Source organism: Gadus morhua, chromosome 9, assembly GCF_902167405.1.
Source record: "Gadus morhua chromosome 9, gadMor3.0, whole genome shotgun sequence".
In the NCBI taxonomy this organism is placed as follows: domain Eukaryota; kingdom Metazoa; phylum Chordata; class Actinopteri; order Gadiformes; family Gadidae; genus Gadus; species Gadus morhua.
The window spans coordinates 4,106,167-4,128,766 of NC_044056.1; the positions used below are offsets into that span (position 1 = coordinate 4,106,167).

Sequence of the window (22,600 nt, forward strand, 5' to 3'; positions counted from 1 at the left end):
TGCAGAAATCGCTATATTAGCCACGGCAAAGTGAAATATACAAAATGGTAAAATAGGACCCAGTTGTACATCACCAATAGCCATTAATAATGACGTCAACCTGTTTTAGGCTGTGTTTTTCATCACTTTTTATCATTTTCGTTGATGTTCTCTTTACATCCTGACAGCAATCAATAAATCAATGTTATTGTTTGTAAACAATAACACTGTTAGCATGTTGGTAAACAGAGAAAGTCCTATGGCCAATGGGCATTTCATTTTGAGACTTTAACATCTCTTGTGGGTGCGGGCTCGCGTCGTATAAGCTAAGCCTTAATGGGCGATTGCATCCTTTTTCCTGCGGATAATTTTTCTCACGGCTTGGATGGATCCATTTATACCTACCCGGCCACCTGCGTGCACCATTCCCTTGACCTCATTGCACATTACCAGAGTCTTCCAAACTGCTTGGCGGACTTAATGCTGAAACCAGCATGCTACTCACGTGTTTAGGAGGAGAGGCTTTGAAGGGAGGGCTGAGGCCTGGGGTCCGTTTCAAATTGTAACTTGATGTCTCCAAATACCCTACCTTTAAGAGAAATGCTGAATCTAGAGAACATGTGACATGTGACAACGTGTGTATTTTTGAGCACATTGGGATTGTAACATTATTATAGTTTTTGGTTATTTCATGTATTTACTTTGGCTCGTTGGGAGCCCACTTGCTGGTTGGAGGGGTGTGACAGGCATGGGAAACTCAAGGGCTGCACATGACCGGTAGGCTGCGACACTAAATCGACCCCCCCCGTGTGCGCGGTGAAGCCTAGCCTGGACCAGTCAGAGCAAGGGGAGCAGAGACTACAGTAGAGTCCCCAGCAGGAGCGTTCCCTCATTCCCCCGGGAAATGCGTAGTCGCAAGCGTGTACAAATAGAAAAAGAGCTTGTTTTTCCTTCGGTTTTTAACTTTTTTCGCTGTTTACTACGCTCTCTGAAGGTTCGAGAGTCCACCTGATCCTCTCTCTCAAGTGCTCTTGTTCTCTCTCTCTCTCTCTCTCTCTCTCTCTCTCTCGCTCTCTCTCTCTCTCTCTCTCTCTCTCTCTCTCTCTCTCTCTCTCTCTCTCTCTCTCTCTCTCTCTCTCTCTCTCTCTCTCTCTCGTTCCCTCTCTCTCTCGTTCCCTCTCTCTGCTCACCTGGATCAAGGAATGGTCTTTCAAAAGTTCCTCTTCTGAACCACTCCCCAAGATTTCTTGTCTTTTTTTTTTCAATTGCTATTATTTTTTTCTAACAATCGTTGTAAAAAGTTTTTTTTATTTCTGGATCTGGATTCGACCATGCATCTTTCTACGGAGCACAAGATTGAGCTAGGACTGACAGAACAAGGCATGGACAACCTTGCCTTCGCCGTGAGTACTCCTGTAGTCTACTGATGTCTTCATGTCTTTCAAGACACACACTTCTCCCTATCATCTCCTCTGGGCCAGGTCCCCTCCTCATCATCACCCATAGAGTCTAAATCAGACCTGTTGAAGTTTGGGGTTCTGTTGAAGTTCATTTTCCTCCCCTGTGGTAATGTTTCAAACCTCCTTTTCTTCTTCTTTAACAGTGGTCCCAGGGTTTTTTGTCACTGCTTGAGAGGAGAACAGAGGCATTAAGGGCATGCATAAAAGCCGTGGCAGGACGGCGAAATGGGCTTGGACCAAAGCGTGCACCGACACAGGAATTCCAATTTAGGCTATAGTTCATGTTGCGATGTATCAAAGCTGATTTAAGCTTGGAGCAAACTGTGAATAAATAAAAATGTAGGCCTAGTTACAATTATGGATCATCAAAAGAAACAGGTCAACAAGATCTAAAGACATAAAGAGAAAGATGTAAATATAGAAGAAGGAAATAAAGGGTTTGTTGTGAATGTTGTAAGGGCAGAGGTCAGACAGCATGGGGAAATGCAGGTTTTCACAGCTGTTAACCCCCCAGCCCCATACGTCTCCTAACACCAACATGTGCTGTAGAACCACTCAATTTCCGATCTATGAAAGATTTAGGAATAATAAAAACCCTGGGGTCACCAAATAAACAGGGTACAGCTGTAGGAACAAAAGAAAAGATGTGGTTTGCTTCCCCCTGTCCTTGCTGTCACGATGTACCATTTTATAGTTCTAAAAAACGGTCAAGATGGCAAGAAGAAGACGTTCGTGTGGTTCATTCTTTTTGGCTTCCAAACTAATTGACGGCACAGCGTCCTTGTTGCGTCGTTGTATTGTCATTCATACACTCATTCATGACATGTAAATGATTTGAATACATCTGGTGGAGATGAGCAAAATCTAGCGTTGACTCATTTTATCATCCAACTATGAACCCTCTGTAGGATGATGAAATATTATTTTAGTATTCCACTACTGTTTTTATTAGCTCTCTCTCATTTACACCAACTTAAGCGGCTTACATTGAGACATTAAAGCTAGGTAGAACTTTCGATAAACCAGCGAACGTATCCGACCGCAAAAACGGATCGACATGTTCAAATCATTGGTCGTCTCATACGAAACACACACAAAAGACAATATTGGCAGCGAAAGGAATTTGCCATTAAAGGTAGGATCAGTTTCAACCCCCCTCCCTTGTCCCTTGGGTTAGGACAGTGATTCTTTTGTTTTCTGTTCAATTTCCCCAGGAGTTTTTCAGTTCAAGGTCAGAGGTCAAGGGAATGTGCTCTTCATTCACTGCCAGTGTCAAGATTAAAAACCCTATGTCTTGTTTCATAACTGTGTCTCCATAACTATTTGTATGAATAAATCAACCAAGGCTTAGAATAAAATGTTTAAATGGCTGTCTGGGACAAGCACTGAGTTGAGAGGAATAATTAATCATTGAAAGAACACATTTAGTATTAGTTTACAGTCAAACATAAATGACGAAAGTCTACTGTTATTCTATGTGTCCCTTTTAAGCATGGTTTGGTCTTTATGGGTAAACCAAATGACGCATTGTGTTTTACCTATTGTTCTGTGAATGTAAAGATGAGTCCTGAATACCTAGAATTCAACAATAAATTGTTAAAAAGTTAGTTTACTGGATAAACCAATAAGTGTATACATTACAACTGTGAATATAAGGTTACTGCTACCTGTCCCAGGGTACTTTTAACCGTCCCAAGGTACTCCCTAGTCCCTACTGTCCCAGGTTACTATTAACTGTCCCAAGGGACTTCAAACTGTCCCAAGTTACTTCTTACTGTCACAGGTTGCTATTAACTATCCCAAGGTATTTCTAACTGTCCCAAGATACTTCTTACTGTCCCAAGGTACTTCTAACGTTCCCAGGTTACGTATATTATGCAACCTGAAGTTTGTTGTGGATGCCTCCAGTGTGTTTTTGCAGATTTCTCAGGAAGTCGAGGGCTGTCATGGTGCAAATGTAATCCCATCGGAACGCCCTGTTTCAAAGAACAAATAACCAGTGACATTCCATCTTAATATTGGAATGTCATTTTACTGAACTGCCAACGTGACGTCTCTGCGTCCATGATAATTGAAATATTAGCTTATCTAACACTAAGAAAATGTCTTTGGATGCAAGGCTTAGAATAAAATGATTAATTGGCTGTCTTGGACAAGCACAGAGTTGAGAGGCGTAATTAATCTTTGAAAGAATACATTTAGTATTAGTTTATTTTTATACAACTTTTGGCATTTACCAAAGCAATCTGTCAAAAGCTGTCACAGGTTACTTCAAACTTTCCCAAGTCACTTAGTAACAAGGTAACTGTAACCTTCCCAAGTTACTTTATCTGTTAGTAGTAACCATCAACATCAACAATATTTATAAGTTGTCGCAACTGTCAATTTACTTCAGTGATTAGTGAGCTCAATTTGTAGCAGGGTATTGTACAGCTTCATTTGTTGCTATTGTGAAACTATAGTAGTTACAGATCTTAACCACTAGATGGGAGCAAAGGTTCAGTTTATGCCTTACGGGTGCTTACAGTGTCAAAAGAGAACAGGAGAGAATATTTCAGACATTCAATTGAACAATTCCACAATCCAACATTAACAATAAGACAGGCATCACATGCACACATACACACACACCTATACACACACACACACACACACACACACACACACACACACACACACACACACACACACACACACACACACACACACACACACACACACACACACACACACACACAGAGGCTCACACACAGACGCGTACACACACGTACACACACACACACACACACACACACACACACACACACACACACACACACACACACACACACATACCTAGTCTTGTCACAGGAAACAAAGGTTTCTGAAAAAGACGGGTTATCTTAATAGCTTGCACAGCCATAACACCTCATCAGCAATGAACTTATGTGTCTACATCTACATGGACGCTAATCTGCTCAAGAGGAAGGTACAGAAATAAGTATTCCACCAGTCAGAGATGATAGATGAGGTTGGGGTCTACGGTCAGGTAGGGATCCAAGGTCAAGCCAATCCTTAGAACTACTTTTGATGGTAGGAGAACCCCATTTTTTGCTTTCTTTCTTTTTGATGTCTCATTTATCGATATAGATCTATAACAATATGTATAGATAGACGTATGTCTGGATTTTTGGGCCTTATATCCCTTTCTAATGACTCCCTTGGCGTGCTGTTAAAAAACGTGTGGATTTCGAGCTGCGGATTATAAGGTGGAGGAAAAAAAAATAGTCTTATGCAGGCGGTACTCAGAGCAAAAAAAGATTGACAGATAAACATTTTTAAGATTAAACTTGCTCACTCAGTTTTCTATGTTTGTTTTCTTTCGGACGCTCTCTGAAGGTTCTAGAGTCCTCTCTCTCAAGTACTCTTGTTCTCTCTCTCTCTCTCTCTCTGCTCACCTGGATCAAGGAATGGTCCCTCAAAAGTTCCTCTTCTGAACAACTACCCAAGATTCTTGTCTTTTTTGTTTTTCGATTGCTATTATTCTTTTCTAACAATCGTTGTAAAAACTTTTCTTTTATTTCTGGATTCGACCATGCATCTTTCTATGGAGCACAAGATTGAGCTAGGACTGACAGAACAAGGCACGGACAACCTTGCCTTCGCCGTGAGTACTCCTGTAGTCTACTGATGTCTTCATGTCTTTCAAGACACACTCTTCTCCCTATCATCTCATCTTGGCCAGATCCCCTCCTCATCATCACCCATAGAGTCTAAATCAGACCTGTTGAAGTTTAGGGTTCTGTTGAAGTTCATTTTCTTCCCCTGTGGTAATGTTTCAAACCTCCTTTTCTTCTTCTTTAACAGTGGTCCCAGGGCTTTTTGTCACTGCTTGAGAGGAGAACAGAGGCATTAAGGGCATGCATAAAAGCCGTGGCAGGACGGCGAAATGGGCTTGGACCAAAGCGTGCACCGACACAGGAATTCCAATTTAGGCTATAGTTCCGGCTATGTCGCGATGTATCAAAGCTGATTTAATCTTGGAGCAAACTGTAAATAAATAAAGGGTTAGGGTTAGGGTTAGATGTGCAGGTTTTCACATCTGTTAACCCGCCAGCCCCATACTTCTCCTAACACCAACCTGTGCTGTAGATCCACAAAAGGTTCTTCCTTGGGTGACTACATCTACATGGACGCTAATCTGCTCAAGAGGAAGGTACGGAAATAAGAATTCCACCAGTCAGAGATGATAGATGAGGTTGGGGTCTAAGGTCATGTTGGGATCCAAGGTCAAGCCAATCCTTATAACTACTTTTGACGGTAGGAGAACCCCATTTTTTGCTTTCTTTCTTTTTGATGTCTCATTTATCGATATAGATATATAAAAATATGTATAGATATACGTATTTCTGGTTTTGTGGCCTTATATCCCTTTCTAATGACTCCCTAGGCGTGCTTTTAAAAAACGTGTGGATTTCGAGCTGCGGATTATAAGGTGGAGGAAAAAAAAAGAGTCTTAATTTTTATTGTTCCTATCACTGCTATGCTGACGACACTCAGCTGTTTCTCTCTTTCCCCTCGTCTGATAAAACCCTGATTGCATCCCGCATATCGGAATGTCTGGCGGACGTCAGCACCTGGACAACTGCCCATCACCTGAGGCTTAACCTCAACAAAACCGAGCTCCTCCTAATCCCAGGGAAAGATTGCCCACACATGGACTTACTGCTCACCGTCGAGAACATCACTGTATCGCTAAGTGTCGCCCTGCAGATCATGCAGAACTCCTCATGGACATCATTCCACACATCCTCACGGTCCATTTCAGATTTTTCACCGAGAGAGTACAAGAAACTCGCAACTTTCATCTTTCCCTTTCCCTGGGGTGTGAACTGTCTTCCCTGAGAGAATGCACATTTTTGGTGGAAACGATTCAATGTCTCTCACTCACTCACTCACACACACACACACACACACACACACACACACACACACACACACACACACACACACACACACACACACACACACACACACACACACGTACACGTACACTCGCCTGTCGCCTACCAAATGATAAACATTGTCGGTGCAAAACCATCCATGGCCCGTGATTAGCGTTATGAACACAGATGTGAATCTTTCCCAGCATGCACTTGGGGATATCGACGGATGGGTTTCTGGGTCACACCATTGGCTAGGTCAAGCGACACGTATTCCAACAGGATTTATGAATGCCAGTTGAATCTCAATGTAGTCCCTTGTATGTTGGTTCTCTTGCTTCACTCAGAGATCTGTGAACAAGTGATGCGTACGTTACCGTACTAGCAACGGGCGGCCGCCCTGCGACATGCTGACGCGTGTTTCACATTATAATATCACATCAACAAAGTTAGAACAACAAGCAGTCCTTTTTTCAAAACACAAATAAACCACACAAGTGTTTCCCCTGGCAATTCCCCATGCGATATCAATACAATAATATCATGGATACATAAAAAATGTTTTGTCTTGTATGATAATACACTGATGGATTATAATAGAAAGCATAGAATGCCCTCTCTTCCAGCGGGTCTGCCATTGATATGATCTAAACATGTCAAATACCAATGTGGCCAAAGCACAAAAGCACCGCTTTTACTCTTCAATTTGTAACAAAAGATCTCCCATTGGAACCACATGGCATCAGAAGGAATAAAAAACAGTATTAAATAAACATGCGGCATACAACTGGCATATACATTTTAACATGCATCGGAGTGAAAAAAAAGCTCATAGAAAACAGGGAGTGCGAAAGCTTGGCCCTAAAAGAGTTGTGCTCCGAGCAGCATAAGACTGTCTTCTTCCTCCACCTTATCATCCGCGGATATCCAACGCGTTTTTATCAGCAAGCAAATGGAGTCATTAGACAGGGATATGAGGCCCCAACCTAACCATCATGTAGTACCAGAACGGGCGCTCCTTGCATCAGCCTCAGGTGGGATTCCTCTGATGGGTGTAAGATGATACGGGCTCTGGCTGGCTCCAAGTGGCCTGGATGGGCCCAGCAGGTCAGGACTTTTTCTGTGAGTTTAATTTCGCCTTTCCGCGAATCTCACGGTGATCTCTCCTGTCCTGACAACGCATCTGGTTCCTGTTAGACGACGACCTGCAGTCCATAACTCACGTGAGGTCTTGTCGCCACTCTCTCTACCCCTGTTGAACGAGAACGTCCAGCGGAAATGGTCGCGCATAACTCACTGTTGTTTGCTAGGGCTCTTTGCGGCCTTCTTAACATCCATCTGGAACCTCAGTGTGTCTTCAAGCAGTTAAGTAGTGCATGTCTCCCCCTATGGCTCCAACCTAGTGGGCAATATATCATTCATAACTAGTGCTACAAGCGGCTGTCAATGTAAAGTTGTCAGTTGCGCTGTAATATCAGATCTCTAATGTATAATAACATCAGTAGAAGGAAGGGGGTAGAACAAAGAGGAGAAGAGGAAAAGAGAGAGGAGAAGGGGAGAGGGGAGGAGATGAGAGGACAGACAAAGCGATGAGTCGAGAGGAAGGAGTCGAGAGGGGATGAGAGTGGGGGAGAGAGGGGAGTAGAGGGGCTGAGAGGAGAGATGGGAGGAGAGGAGAGAGAGGAGAGGAGAGGGTGGGAGAGGATAGAGAGGATAGAGAGGAGAGGAGAGGAGAGGAGAGTGGAGAGGGGAGGAGGGGAGGAGAGGAAAGAGAGGAGAGTGGAGAGGAGAGAGGATAGAGAGGAGAGGAGAGGAGAGGAGAGGAGAGGGGAGAGGGGAGGAGGGGAGGAGAGGGGAGGAGAGGAGAGGAGAGTGGAGAGGGGAGGAGAGGAAAGAGAGGAGAGTGGAGAGGAGAGAGGATAGGTGAGGAGCTGGCCTTGGTAGTGAGTAGTGGCTTTTTTGATATTGTTGTACTACGGCAGAGTAGCCGGTCTGGACTTAGACAGAAAACTGGCCCTGAGATTTTGGCCCAACACAACGCACCACAAGTTTTTCCATTGGAAAGTAAGAGGAGTTGAAATGAGTTTGCAGACTCAAGAAGGGCCTCAAATGTACCTTTGTCAGAAGAAGGTGAACAATATATCACTGTCGGTACAGTAAGGCTGTTCATAGAACCAAGTGCAAAGCACTAATAATCGCTAGGGGCTAACCCATTCCCTGTATACAACAAAGCTAGCTAGAATACAATTCTGAACCACTAAGTACTATAACTAAGTACGACATACAATAAGTGCATACATTAAGTGGCAGGACGTGCAACACAAAATAAGTGCATTTTGTATCATAGCCTTATTTATTTATTTTGCGCTGATGATGATCGTTGTTTAATGAAGACACTGAGAACAAAGGTGCAGAGGTTTGTAAATGTGATTGAGGCAATCAAGAAAACAACAATCTACATGTTTTATGGGTTGGTCACACAAAAAAGAAAACAGTCCTCTGAGAAGACCTCCTGGGAGAGTAGCTGTTGCAATTAGATAGATCTACAGCCAATCAGACCAAAGAAACGTGTGACAACAGTGCTCCTCCCAGTGCTGGTTCCTCTATTCAGTCATGGCCCCGTATTGGATAAACGGTCTGACCTGGTCTAACCCAGGCCAGGTCTGCTGGAAATCTGTCTGAATGGGAGTAGGGCCAGACACCATGAACACTAAAACATCCGTTGGCAGATTGGTCAGAATCCCAGGATAACCCTATTGGAGTCAACCAGGACAACTTGAATATGCAAAAACGTATAAAACAATAAATACATTTTAATAACTTGTGAAGTTGGCTATATCCGACAAATGGCTTTCGCCAAAGAAAACATAGAAAGTCAAGCCTGCTTGATTGAAGGGTAGAGGGTACACTTAGCTTGACATTCACTTTTTTACTTTGTTGGTTAAGCGCTTTCTTACCTCAAACCACATGGCTGGGGTTGCCTCCAGGACGCTGATATTACAGTTTGAAATGAATGTTGTCCATGTGTCCCTAAGTGCGTCAACTCCATGTCAACATGCGCACACACGCACACACACACACACATGCGTGCGCACACACACACACACACACACACACACACACACACACACACACACACACACACACACACGCACACACACACACACACACACACACACACACACACACACACACACACACACACACACACACACACACACACACACACACACACGCACACAATGAGGTAATTTTGAAACAAGCAAACAAACACATGTAAGCCCTGTAAACCAAGCCCTTCTTTCCGGTCCTTCAAAGATCATTCGGTACACCAAAGGAACCAAAGGGATCTAAAACACAGTTCGATTCTCCCACATGAGACAATCAATGATAAGAAATAACAGTTGAGATAACGACAATAAAACAAAGAAGGCCCGAACAATGGACATTCTTTGTGATCCATCTTTATGGTGCTGTTGTGTCTGTGTTTCCCCCATTAATCATTCAAGGGCCCTGAGGTTGAGGACCAGCTACGGAGTGACAGCACTGGGGTTTCCGGCACCCCCTCGAGGGTAGAGCTGGCGGAGGAGGTGCAGGAGGAGCAGGAGGAGGTGGGGAAGGGTCAGGAACTGGTGTACTCCCTCAACGACCGACCCCCGTGGTACCTCTGCATCCTTCTGGGATTCCAGGTGAGTCCTGCCCCCTCTGTTGCCCCTCTCCTGTCCCCTCTCCTGCCCCTGTCCTTCTGTAACCCCGCTCTTGGCACTTTGAAGGAGAAGCAGAACGGGCACGTCACGCTTACTATATCAACGCTGGCAGCTCCACTGGAGCCAGCCAAGGCTGCGTATAACGAGCGCCCCGTCGGTTTTGGCATTCGGCGGGGAAACTGCATTGATGGATTTCCCCACAGGGATTCATAAAGTATAGCCTGGTTCTTCTTCTTCTTCTCCACCTCCTTGTCTTCCCTCTCCTCCTCCTCGTTCTGCTCCCTCTTTTACTCCGCCTTCTTCTCCACTTTCTCATCCTCCTCCTTATTCTTCTCCTCCTCCTCCTCCTCTTCCTCCTCCTCCTCCTTGACCTCCTCCTCCTCCTTTTCACAGAGCTGCCAGAGCGATCCTCGACGGTGAACGCTATATGAATGATCACATTAATCTTTGTGCATTGACCGTTCCTTTCCTGAAGTTGCGTAACTGAATGCCACTCAGTTCTCCAACCCGCCCTGTATCCATGAATCCGTGCGTCATCCATGCATCATCAACAAATTAATCATTTAAAAAGTCAACTAAGTCTAAAATGATGCATGACGTTAACCCTGGTATCCTGGATGAAAGTCTGGGTTGGACCCACCCAGCGGACCGCACCCAGCGGACCTCATCCCTATCTACTCTGTCTCTCTTTATACTACGTCACCTGACCTTAAGCATTTCAGCCGGAGGGCCCTGAAGGCAAAGGTCTCCGCTGTGATGGTGCCCACCGGCTCCTTATCAGAAGGCAGGGAGGGCTTGACAAACATAATGCACTCCCCCACGCCTGATATATGGAACGCCTACAGCTTGATCAAAAAAGCTGCATAACTCCAAACAGAACCACCCCCCCCCCCCCCCCCTCCCCACACCACTATCAGCATCTGCTCTGCATTTCTCCATCCTCCCTCCTCCCTCCACCTTCCACCTGATCCTTCACTCTTGTCAAGTGTGAAGGCCTCCCCCCCGGTCACCCTCCTACAGACGTATCCCACTGCAACAAGCAGGTCGTCTCACCCCATCTTCAACACGGACGATTAGGGATGAGGTATGGCCGACTTATCCCTAATCTGCGGGGCCGGAGCACCGCAGTCTACCGCTCTCGGTCTTTTGCATCACCGGCGCTGTAGGAAGCCTGAGGGGCTGTCAATCATGTCACGTCGTGTCGTCTCAAACGACTCCGCGTGACCAACGTCTACGTGTATTCGTGTGCTGATGAGTTAGAGCGCATGCCCTCAATGTGTGTGTGCGAGTAGATTGAGTGCGGGTCGTCCAACAACGTCGTCTGACAGCTCCGGGCCGGAGGGCAGGATGGGGGGGCTCTGATCCGTAGCCCCCCAACTAGAACCACCTCACCCTTCACCCCTGACACACATTACCACCGCGCCGCCCGCATCTGATATACGCAACAGCTGTGTCACGCAACTAAAAAAAGGGCTTGTAAATCTAAATAGAGGCAGTCGGCATCTGTTCTGCGTTTCAATGTATGCTATTTTGATTTAAATAGCTGTAATTCCTCCTGACACTTTCGTACACACACGCACAAACGTCGACACACACACACACGCCACGGAATACCGGATGATGAACCCATCCGATCCGTACATTCCACCAAAGATCAGAATCACCTGCTCTTTCATTAGTTCAGCTCCCCCCAACGTCCCTTCCGGAACGTCCCTTCATAAAGTACATTTTATCTCCTGTCCACATTAGCAGTTGGGGTTGAGGTTTGACGACCTTTGCAGTCATGAATGTTAAAGCAAGCAGTAAAAGCAAGTTGGAGAGTCAAAGCAGGAAATGTCTGGGGAAAAAACTCTGGGCCAACCAACGTCCTGGCAAATAGGGTTATTTCTCAGATATTTCTCTACTAATCAGAAATGTGCACGTTTCCATTTACGACGACTACTTTCGTCACCAACCGAAGCATGAACTGCTGAGGGGAGGAGTGTGTAGTGGTGTTCAAGGCATTGGGCATAGCAGGACAAATCCTGGGTGGACTGTGGGCATCGGTGGGCCCCTGGGCCCCCAACGTATACGTAACGTTCCGTCTCATTCCCATTCATTAGGGGAGTCCACGATATGTGTTCTGCCTGCCTGGTTTCTGGGAATGGGCACACACTGGCCAATCACCACTAATTTAGTTTTTTGCGTGTAAACATTAATAGCGCGTTGTTGCAAGAGGGCCAACGGCAGCCAGTGACAAGAAAATGTCAAATAGTAATAAAGTTGCCAAAATGACTATTACGGACATGGGAGGCACAGGCGACTAACTTTGGCCCGCCCCTCGGGATAAGTAGAGGGCCAAATTTCATTCCCAGTACATCCCATGTACATGCTTGTGTGTGTGTGTGTGTGTGTGTGTGTGTGTGTGTGTGTGTGTGTGTGTGTGTGTGTGTGTGTGTGTGTGTGTGTGTGTGTGTGTGTGTGTGTGTGTGTGTGTGTGTGTGTGTCTGTGTGTGTGTGTTTATGTGTGTGTGTGTGTGCTGTGGCACCCCAGTCCTCGTTGTCGCCGGGTTCCAGTGACAAATCACACGTTTGTTACTGAGGGTTAAGCCATTAAAGGCATTTATTTAAACAGGGTTTGCAATCAGACAGGTCGGCTACCCCTAGGATCTCCGTGGACCTCTAGGGTAGGGCTGGCTCTGCCCTTTCTGTCTCGTCACTCGTCGGCCCTTTCCGTCTGCTCCCGAGTGCCTTTTAAAGTCTTTCCCTGGTTGTCCAGCCAGGTGTCTCCCATCCCGCTGATTGGGGTTCGGTTGGTGCTCTCCATCGCCGGCTGGTGGGTGACGGTGGTATCGGCCATCCCGGACCAACCCTTGGGCTGGTCCGGGCTGAGGTTTAAGTGGCGGGATGCCACGGTGTGCCTGTGTGTGTGTGTGTGTGTGTTTGTGTGTGTGTGTAGGTGCGTGTGTGTGTGTGTGTGTGTGTGTGTGTGTGTGTGTGTGTGTGTGTGTGTGTGTGTGTGTGTGTGTGTGTGTGTGCGTGGGTGTGTATGACCTCTCCTCATCCCTCTCTCGTCTCGCCCCTCCCCCCAGCACTACATCCTGGCGTTCGGGGGCATCATCGCCGTGCCCCTCATCCTGGCAGAGCCCCTCTGCATAGGGGACAACAACACCGCCAAGAGCGACCTCATCTCCACCATCTTCTTCGTATCGGGGCTGTGCACCCTGCTGCAGACCTCCATCGGGACCAGGTGCACACACACACGTGCGCACACATGCACACACACACACACACACACATGCGCACACATACACACACACATGCGCACGCATACGCACACACATGCTTGTGAACTTGGACTCTGGGTTTGGGTGTTTCTTGGTTGTGAAATCCTGTGCATTCTCAAGGGAAAAAAAATCCCTGTTTTATAACTGCAGGAAAGCTAAGCTACAGATAGCACAGTGGGGTGACTCCGGGTTATTAACTTGGTTTGCGGCAAATTTGGCAACGCAAGGTAGACACATCAAAGAGGACTACAACTTGGCCGAGCCTACTTGTTGGAAAAACATGACCTTCCTGCTCTTAACAGTAGTTTACTTTAACAATGTATATCCAGATGCTATGGTAGAGCCATGAGTCCACATGCGCACACATGTGCAAATGTTTCATGTTTCAAAGGCTTCTAACGTTCCAAAAACCATGATGTCTTTTTTAAAGTAAAAAAACAACAATGCTGTGCAGGAATTTAGTTGGGTTAGGACGTACAGTTCCAATACAGGGCCTTCTACCTCCTTGGATGAATACAAGAGAAGACATCAGGAGGTCATTCGTATTATCCATGTGGAAACATGGCCTGCGGACGCATAGGCAAAATAAAAAATATCTATCTATAATCGCTCACCAAGACTACAACCAAATCAATCCTCCAGGTTACCCATACTCCAGGGAGGTACTTTCAGCCTGATCACCCCCACGCTGGCCATCTTGGCCCTCCCTAAGTGGCAGTGCCCAGTCGCTGGGACCCCGACCATGGACCTGGGAAACACCACCACACCCCTGGCCACGGAGGACCCAGACCAGTTGTGGATGACCCGGCTACGGGAGGTATGTCCTTGATATACGCCGGTTTCGGCAGAGAGGCTTATCCTGTCAAGAAGCTGTTGAAATAATGGAGATTTACAAGTATTTAGCTAACTCTTTGACCGAAACGGACTGAAGATGTTACATTATTAATTCCAGATGGACATTGTGTGTGTCACATCAGAAATGACCAGACTCGTGGATAGGAGCGTTTTATACTTTTTTCTAGTTCTAGTTCAGATATTTTTTTAATGGAGTACCGTTTATAGCTGTAGTAGAGTAGAGAAGTTACATAGCGCAGGTTGGTATTAAGTTGTGGTTGTGAAGTTCAAAATAGGAACTTCACTACGGAGATCTGAGATTTGATGCAACAAATCGGTGTACGTTGTAATGCGTTCTGATGCGGACATTGACATTCAAACATCATTGGGTTAATTCCATATGAATGCTGCCATTTAGCAACAGTAGCTCCTACTGATCAAGCAGCTTATGTAGGTGGTGTAGGAATACGGTACATCCCCCCACCGCCCCCCCCCCCCCCCCCCACACACACACACACACACACAAAAACTATCCCAGTTACAGATCAGGTTCAGCAGAGGTTCAACTAATTGAATGTCATTACAGTAATCTCCTTATTTAGCAAAGAAGGGTTTAGAAAAGTCAGGGGATGGGAAACAATTTGCTAAAAAAAAACACTGTGAGCGTGCCCTCGCTTTTTACATGAGTTCGAGATCCCAGTATCGAGAGAGACAAACGTACAGAAAATCCTCCCTATACATCATGTATTATGATGTGTAGCAGAAAGATGATTCCAAACTGCATGTCCATATGACCAATGTGTCCTCTGGGAATCTCCACTTGGAATCTCAACTGGGAATCTCCTCTTGGAATCTCTACCCCATCGCCGACAGTTACCTTCCTATCTGCCTTCAATTTTCAGTTCCACAAAGACATAAAACCCCTGTAAAAACAAACTAAAAAAACACCAAATATAAAAAAATAAAAAAACATTTATTCAATATGTGTATTTACAAAAACCTTTGTATATATACGTTCTATTATTCCCAAAAATGTATGCATAAAATTACGTGTAAAAAGCTTTTAAAAATTCTGTATTTTTCCCCTCTGCCTTTTTGTCCCAAGATCCAGGGGGCCATCCTGGTGTCGTCCCTGCTACAGGTGGTCCTGGGCCTGACGGGACTCGTGGGCCTGGTGCTGCGGTTCATCGGCCCCCTGGCCATCGCCCCCACCATCAACCTCATTGGCCTGTCACTGTTCATCGAGGCTGGGAAGAAGTGCGGCGCCCACTGGGGCATAGCAGCCTTGTGGGTCTCGTCCCTGATCCATCCACAGCATCAGAATATCTATTGAAATACGATAACACATGTTCGAAAAAGATACATGTATTAAAATTAATTGCATAAATCTACACAAAAAGGTAGTAGAAACAGGTTTCTTATTCTTAAGAACCTTGAACCCAAGTGACAGAGTGTATCTAGGATGCCAAATGCAGGTAGGCCCCTTAGCTTCAGGGTCCTCTTAGCTTCCCTGATCATCGCTTTTGTAATGAGTAAACTCATTAGATTGGTTTGGTGAGATTCCGATCAATACCCTCTCGTCTTTCTTAGCTGTACTTCACCAGGGCTGTGCCATCTATCTCAATGCAGCTCTGTGCTTTTAGAACCATCTTCTCTGTCTCCACCTATAGCGACAACATTATTTTTAGTTGATACGTGTGGTTGAGGAGCTGGTAGGGATTGAGGCCTCTTGCCTATAGGCTGAGTGACTAGGATATAAACTCGGCTGGAAGTCAATTGATTGCTGTATGTGGTGGGATTAAATGAGTGCTACTTTGCTCATAGTTAGTCTTTTTTTGATCAATTGATTGATGTTTTTATGCAACTCATATCCGTCAATCTCAAGCCTCCATTGAAACTGCATTTCTTTTATCGGCAAGAAGTTTTTGTGCATCCTAGGACAAATGATAATTGAAATCCAATATTCTCCAGTATTTACTGCAGTAGTTTTTGATAGGAATTGATGACTGTTAGATTTACATTTAGGGCATTTAGCAGACGCTTTTATCCAAAGCGACTTACAATAAGTACATTTTACCCGACTTACCCTAACCCTGTTGACTGTAGATGTGTTGAGTTGGTCCTGTACTGAGCAAAGCAAATCTAGACACAGATTATACAAAATATCTGCACAAATGATTGAATTATTTATAACACACAGATCACATGACAATGATAATGTCGCATTAAGGACAGTTTGTATTGTTTTTTCTTCTTCATCTGATGTTTTTACTTTTTCTTTTTTTTACGTTTCCTACACAGAACGGTGGGTTTGATCATTCTGTTCTCTCAGTATCTGAGCAAGGTCAACGTTCCCATGATTACCTACAAGGACAAGAAGTGGACAATCTTTCAGTATCCCCTCTTCAAACTGTTCTCTGTGAGTATCGCCTGCTCTCATGGCTCCTTGCCGTGTGTCATACCTGTCCTGGACCTTTACTTGTGCGCTTAGCTCAGGATAAAAAACGTTGTTGCTCAGTGATTGCACGTGGCCTACCAACCTTGTGGCTTATAAACCTGCGTTTACATTGGACAAACTCTGGAGGGAAGGGTCTCTCACAGGTCTAATTCAAAATATTTATGTACAAAAGCGGCAATGACGACACAATGCACAGAAGTCACTTCTGGTCAGACGCAGGAGGAGCCAGGCCCGGAGGCAACCCACAGTGCCCAGAGCATCCTATTGTCGCCAACACCCGCTGCCAACAGCTCACATGCCACCCTAAAGGTTTCAAAACGGGGAAAACTGAGCGGTAGGGCAAAATCTGTGCGCGTTCACGTGGGCGGAAACCGCTTCCTGGTTTACAGCTGCTTTTCTAACCGCCTCCCCTCTGCCGCCCTTCCCTCATCGAAATGAATGGAGGCGGCGAGTTGCCGCGCGGCGTTGTGAAAGCAGCTTAAGCCTCCAAGAGACAACAGCACCTCCCAACAACCCACAGAGCCTCCAAAGCCAGCAAGCTCCAACCATAACAACTGGTTGTGCACCTTTGGCCCGACCAAGGATCCAGTGGCCTCAATCCTCGAAGAGGTCTGATTGGCAGCAGTTCGATGAGGATATAGATCAGGCCTTTGGTAGTGACAGCCAAGCGGGATGTGGACCGTCGGCTGAAAACGATGACCACCTTCATAGCAAACATCGCGGCTGAGCGATTTGGAACGGAGGCACCCAAGCCCACGTCATCGGCCTATGCTCCAACCATAGAGCGAGGAAGATCCAGAGCCTCAGGGAAGAGCTCAAGCTGCTAAAGAGGCAGTAAAAGACAGCAGGGGAAATTGAGAGAGCTGGCCTAGCGGACCTGAGAGCAATCCTAAGGAAACAAGTCTTGACCCTGCGGAGGGCAGAGTTCCACAGGAGGAGGAGGAAAGAGAGAGCCAGGAAGAGAACAGCTTTCCTGGCCAACCGCTTCAAGTTGACCAAGCAGCTTCTTGGTCAAAAGAGGACTGGCTGTCTTACCTGCTCCAAGGATGTCATTGACAACCACCTCAAGGCCACGTACAGTGACCCTACCAGAGAACAACCGCCGGGCCCATGCGCTGCACTGACATACCACCAGAGCTTACATCAGACTTTAACCTGAAAGAGCCCTGCCTTAGTGAAGTTGAGGAAGTGGTGCGGAGAGCAAGATGAAGCTCGGTACCAGGCCCAAGCGGAGTGCCTTATAAGATGAATAAAAAACAGCCCAAAGCTATTACAAAGGCTTTGGAGGGCACTGAAGGTGATCTGGAGGAGAGGAAAGATCGCCCAGTCATGGAGGTATGCAGAGGGAGTTAACATACCGAAAGATGAAAAATCGGAGAACATTGACCAGTTTCGTGTCATCTCCTTGCTCAGTGTGGAGAGCAAAATCTTTTTCAGTATCGTAGCCAAGAGACTCTCAGACTCCCTGTTGAGCAATAAGTACATCGACACGTCAGTGCACAAGGGAGGAATACCAGGGGTTCCTGGTTGCCAGAACACACAGGCGTGGTAACCCAGCTCATCAGGGAGGCAAAGGAAGGCGGAGGGGATCTGGCTGTGCTATGGCTGGATCTCACCAACGCCTATGGCTCGATACCCCACAAGGTGGTTGAGGTCGCACTACAGAAACACCATGCACCCCAGGAGGTGAAAGACCTCATCCTGGACTACTACAGAAAGTTCAGCTTGAGAGTGTCCTCTGGCCAGATGACATCTGACTGGCACCAGCTGGAAGTGGGCATAATCACTGGCTGTACAATCTCATTGACCCTCTTCGCACTAGCAATGAACATGCTGGTCAAGGCAGCGGCACCAGAATGCAGAGGTCCCCTCAGCAAGTCTGGAGTAAGGCAACCTCCCATTGGGGCCTTCATGGACGATCTCACAGGGACGGAGAGCGTCATGGCGTGGGCTTGCATGAGTTTCAAACCTGCAAAGTCCAGTTCCTTGGTTCTTAAGAAGGGGTAGGTCACAGACAAATTCCGCTTCAGGCTGGGAGAACACCAGATCTCTGTCTGTCACTGAGAAGCCGGTGAAGTGCCTTGGAAAGGTCTTCAACTGCAGTCTGAATGACAGATTCAATCAAGGCAACCAGTGCTGAGTCGGAGGGCTGGTTAAGAACAGCAAGTCTGGGCTCCCTGGAAGATTCAAGGCCTTGGTCTACTAGCCTGTAATCCTCTTAGACTAATTACCTGCTCTCTCAAAATATATTCATGAGCAAGCAAGAATCTTTTACCTTTCAAAACCGATTAATATATTAAAAGGATCCTATTGATTTAAAACAGGGACATGCAATTCTGGGGAACACTTTCTCTGTGAATGAAATGACATGATCGTTCTACCCTTTTTGTGATGATTTGCATTGGATTTAATGTTTTCAGCTTTCTCTGCTCTTTCACTGTATTGACATTCAACACTCAACCCAAGTACTCCAATGTTGTGCTATGGCTACCAACTGATAATACACCCGGTGGTTTTCACACTATGCGTATAAAGGAATTTATAATATTGACTTGCACAACAATCTGGCAGGTTTTTAGCCTCTAGGTGTAGATAATTCTCTATTTTCTTTGGGTATAACCTGAGAAATAGGCCTACTGATGAAAAGATAAGGCTTACTGTAAAAGCTATAATACATCGTAATGTATTTGATGTATTATGTCTATGATGTATTTCTGGGAATGTATACCCTGTAACGGGGGTTAGGCAGAACCCAAGTGCACAGACTGACAATGGTGACAGAGCAGTCCAAAGGTTTTATTGGTCGCACAGATGATCAGGGTCGGGCAGGCAGAGTAAACGGGGACAGGCAAGAGTTCGGGAACCAGCAGGCAATCAGGCAGACTGGGGGGTACCGTCGGCGGGCGGGTAGTCGGGCAGGCGAGGGGTCGATATCAGGAGGGCAGGCAGGCAGGCGAGGAGCCGGAAACAGGGGAGCAGACGGGCCGGCGGGGACTCGACAACAGGCGGGTGATCAGACAGGCGAGGGTTCGGTGACAGGCAGGATCAGCGTTGGAGAAACGTTTCTGGAGTCGCAGGAAAGCTCTGTGATTATCGAGAGACGATCTGGCAGAAACTGAGTGGAGAGAGAGGATTTATATAGAGGGAGAACAGGTGAAGGTGGTTGAGCTAAATAGGTGAGATCAGCTTGGCAGGCAGGTGAACGGGGAAATCAGGACAGGACCATGACAATACCCCATAGTGTGAGAGTATAGTATATGTACAGTGGAGGAACTTTATAATTCATCATCAATGGCTATATAAACACATAATCTTGTTTGAGTCTGCTTGAAATATACCTTAGAAGCACTGGCTGTCACTAGGTCAATACAGTTTGTCCAAGTGTTTTGACAGAAGGCCTCTTGGTATTTCACCTCAAACAGTGGAGGTACAGAGCTGTATCGAAGTTGTTCAAACAATCAGAATCGGAGTGTGGATGGATGAGAATGAACATTAAAGAACCCACCCTTGGAACCTAAACAAATGAAGAATTTAAACGTCAGTGTAATGTGTACAAAAGGTGCACCTTCCCCTGGTGGTACATGAGAGTACTGCACATTGTCAGATTTTATTCTTGAAATTGACAAAATATAGTATTATGGCATGTTATCATAAAAAACATAGGGTTTCCTTTGTGTTCTCCATTTTTTCACTTTTTCCATTGATGTTATAGGTTAATTTGTGCGTAAGCAATGTTGCTGTCCTTGTTCTTTCCTCTCTTCTGCTGGCCCTAGTAACAGTTGTGTGTAAAGGGGGAGACGGCACTCTTTGCTCAGCCACAGTATGCATCTATTATTGCATGTGAGGGTTTTGTTTCTTCTTAAAACACACTCCAGTCATCTACACGGGGCCGCTTTATTGCGAAAATAACATTGCACGGGCCCCAAGGACTAAGGTTAATTCAAGGACAGGTTTATATTCTACTTAGAACAAAGTCCAGTCATCCCCACTGAGCCGCATATTGCTAAAATAATATAGCATGGACCCAACATGCCGTACCCAGGGGCCAAATTGCCCTGGGTCCCTCTTTCATCACTTGCCAAATAATGAGATCCCTTATTATAGGAGGGCTGATGACCCAACAACTGCACATTACCACGTTTACGTTGTTTTTATTGGCTAGAAATACATACAATACTTACACTTGTTAATTTGTAAGTATTACAAATTAGGATTTGTTGAGGTATTATTTGATAATGCTTACTTAGTGTTGCTAGAGATAAAAGTGCCTGCATATTACGAAAGGTAATGCAATGTAAAAAGGGTGGTATTTCGGATGTTCTTTCTATCAGCCTATCTATTTCTTTAATTATTACCTGTAATGTATTGTTTTTAAAGGGATTGATTTTAGCATAGCAACATTTCTGTGCAACCGTGAAAGTGATCTGAGCAGTCGTAAGGGTCATAGAAGGAAATTACACATCGTGTTCAATACGATTTTTTTTATCCTCAATCATTAGGTCCGACAGAGTTCTTATGGTGGGTGATTATTATGTTCATCTCAATGATGTTTCTTCCTGCTTTGCTGCAAGAAACATAATTTGCTTCTAAACACAGAAGCAGAATCACCCGTGTTTAGACAAGTGTCATTGCTTCTAAACACGTTTCTGGTCCCACACACATCAGGGTACTTATACTTCTTATACTTTGAACCGTATTTTCACACTTGGTTTGAACATTAATTCAATTTTTCTGTGTGGAGCTTCAGGTTACTGACCATCAATGTGGTTCATTTAACCTGTGTTTTATTTTAGATTTTCTTCCCAGTAAACAGGTAAATTGCTGCGCATCTTGAATCGCCTCAGCAACTTTGGACCTTAAGCGTGTGGTCTTCTGACACTGCTATCACTGGTCTGGATCTCCTGAAAAACACACAGCTCCGCCTCGTGGCACCAAGTCGTTCCTTCTGTGGAGTCTTTCCCCTGGTTTAATTACACTGTTTCTGGTGTAAACGTGGAATGGCATCCATGTTCACCTTCTCTATTACAAAGACCTTATGGCGGTGAATGCTCTGGTTTTGGTGCTGGCTGGATCTTGTCAAGCTTTTGACACTGTAGATCACAGCATCCCGACTGAAAGGCTTAGGCAGTGGGTGGGGGCCTTTGGGAGCGCCCTGGACACCCAAAGTCAAGGTCAGGATTCATTGGAAGGTAATTGTTTCTACATGTAGACCCTTGCATGTTCAGGCAACTTTATACATATCTGAATATGCACCGGTAGGCCACTGCGGTCAACTGGCCTTCGACATGCGTCGTTTTTTGGACTTACAGTATGTGTGACGGTAAAGTATGTTGTTGCTAATGTTTTGTTGTTTGTTTCTTTGAACTGTTTGGTAGTATTATTTATGTCCGACTTATTGAGATTTTCCCCTGTTTAAAAACGTCATTCCTTTTAGTCGAACATAACACTTCTTACGCTTGAAAACAATCAAATGATCAAATTCCGCCACCGTCTCCACTGAGCCTAAACATTAATCGCAAAACGCACGGGGTATCGCTCAATGAAAACAGTCCTGCCTTTCTGAAACATGATGAGATGAACATTGTGTTGTGCTTGAAATTTGACCGTGTTTGGTTAGAAGGTTCCCGTGACTTTAAGGTTAAGAAAACGCAGACAAATCAAACGTTTACTTGACCGCAGCAGCGATAAAAGCAGCCTATCAAAACAGTCTCTCTTGTCTCCTCCCCCCTCCCTGCCCCCCTGTCACAGGCGTTGTTCGGGATGTGTGGTGGCTGGTTGGTCTGCTACCTATTGACCGTCTTCGAGGTTCTGCCCTCCAAGTCGGACCAGTACGGATACTCTGCCCGGACCGACATCAACCTGGACGCCGTGAGCAGTGCTCCGTGGTTCCGTGTTCCTTACCCAGGTTAGAGAACCCACAACGGTCCTGGTCCCAGAACCAAAGCTCAATATCCAGGTTAGAGAACCCACAACG

General features: G+C 45.6%; 1 protein-coding gene across 2 annotated transcripts in view; it reads left to right on the plus strand.

Annotated features, from left to right (window-relative positions):
- Window positions 1-646: 646 nt before the first annotated feature.
- si:dkey-106n21.1 (solute carrier family 23 member 1) overlaps window positions 647-22,600 on the plus strand; it is a 32,625-nt gene continuing 10,671 nt past the window's right edge. The window contains exons 1-7 of one of the 2 annotated variants that reach the window (XM_030366879.1): window positions 647-1,382; window positions 9,871-10,050; window positions 13,140-13,297; window positions 13,977-14,151; window positions 15,274-15,455; window positions 16,470-16,587; window positions 22,375-22,531. In XM_030366879.1, the coding sequence (XP_030222739.1) occupies window positions 1,311-1,382; window positions 9,871-10,050; window positions 13,140-13,297; window positions 13,977-14,151; window positions 15,274-15,455; window positions 16,470-16,587; window positions 22,375-22,531 (1,042 nt within the window). In that variant the 5' untranslated portion in view covers window positions 647-1,310. Of the gene's footprint in view, window positions 1,383-5,006; window positions 5,086-9,870; window positions 10,051-13,139; window positions 13,298-13,976; window positions 14,152-15,273; window positions 15,456-16,469; window positions 16,588-22,374; window positions 22,532-22,600 lie in introns of those variants that run through there. The other variant, XM_030366878.1, reaches the window with a different exon arrangement.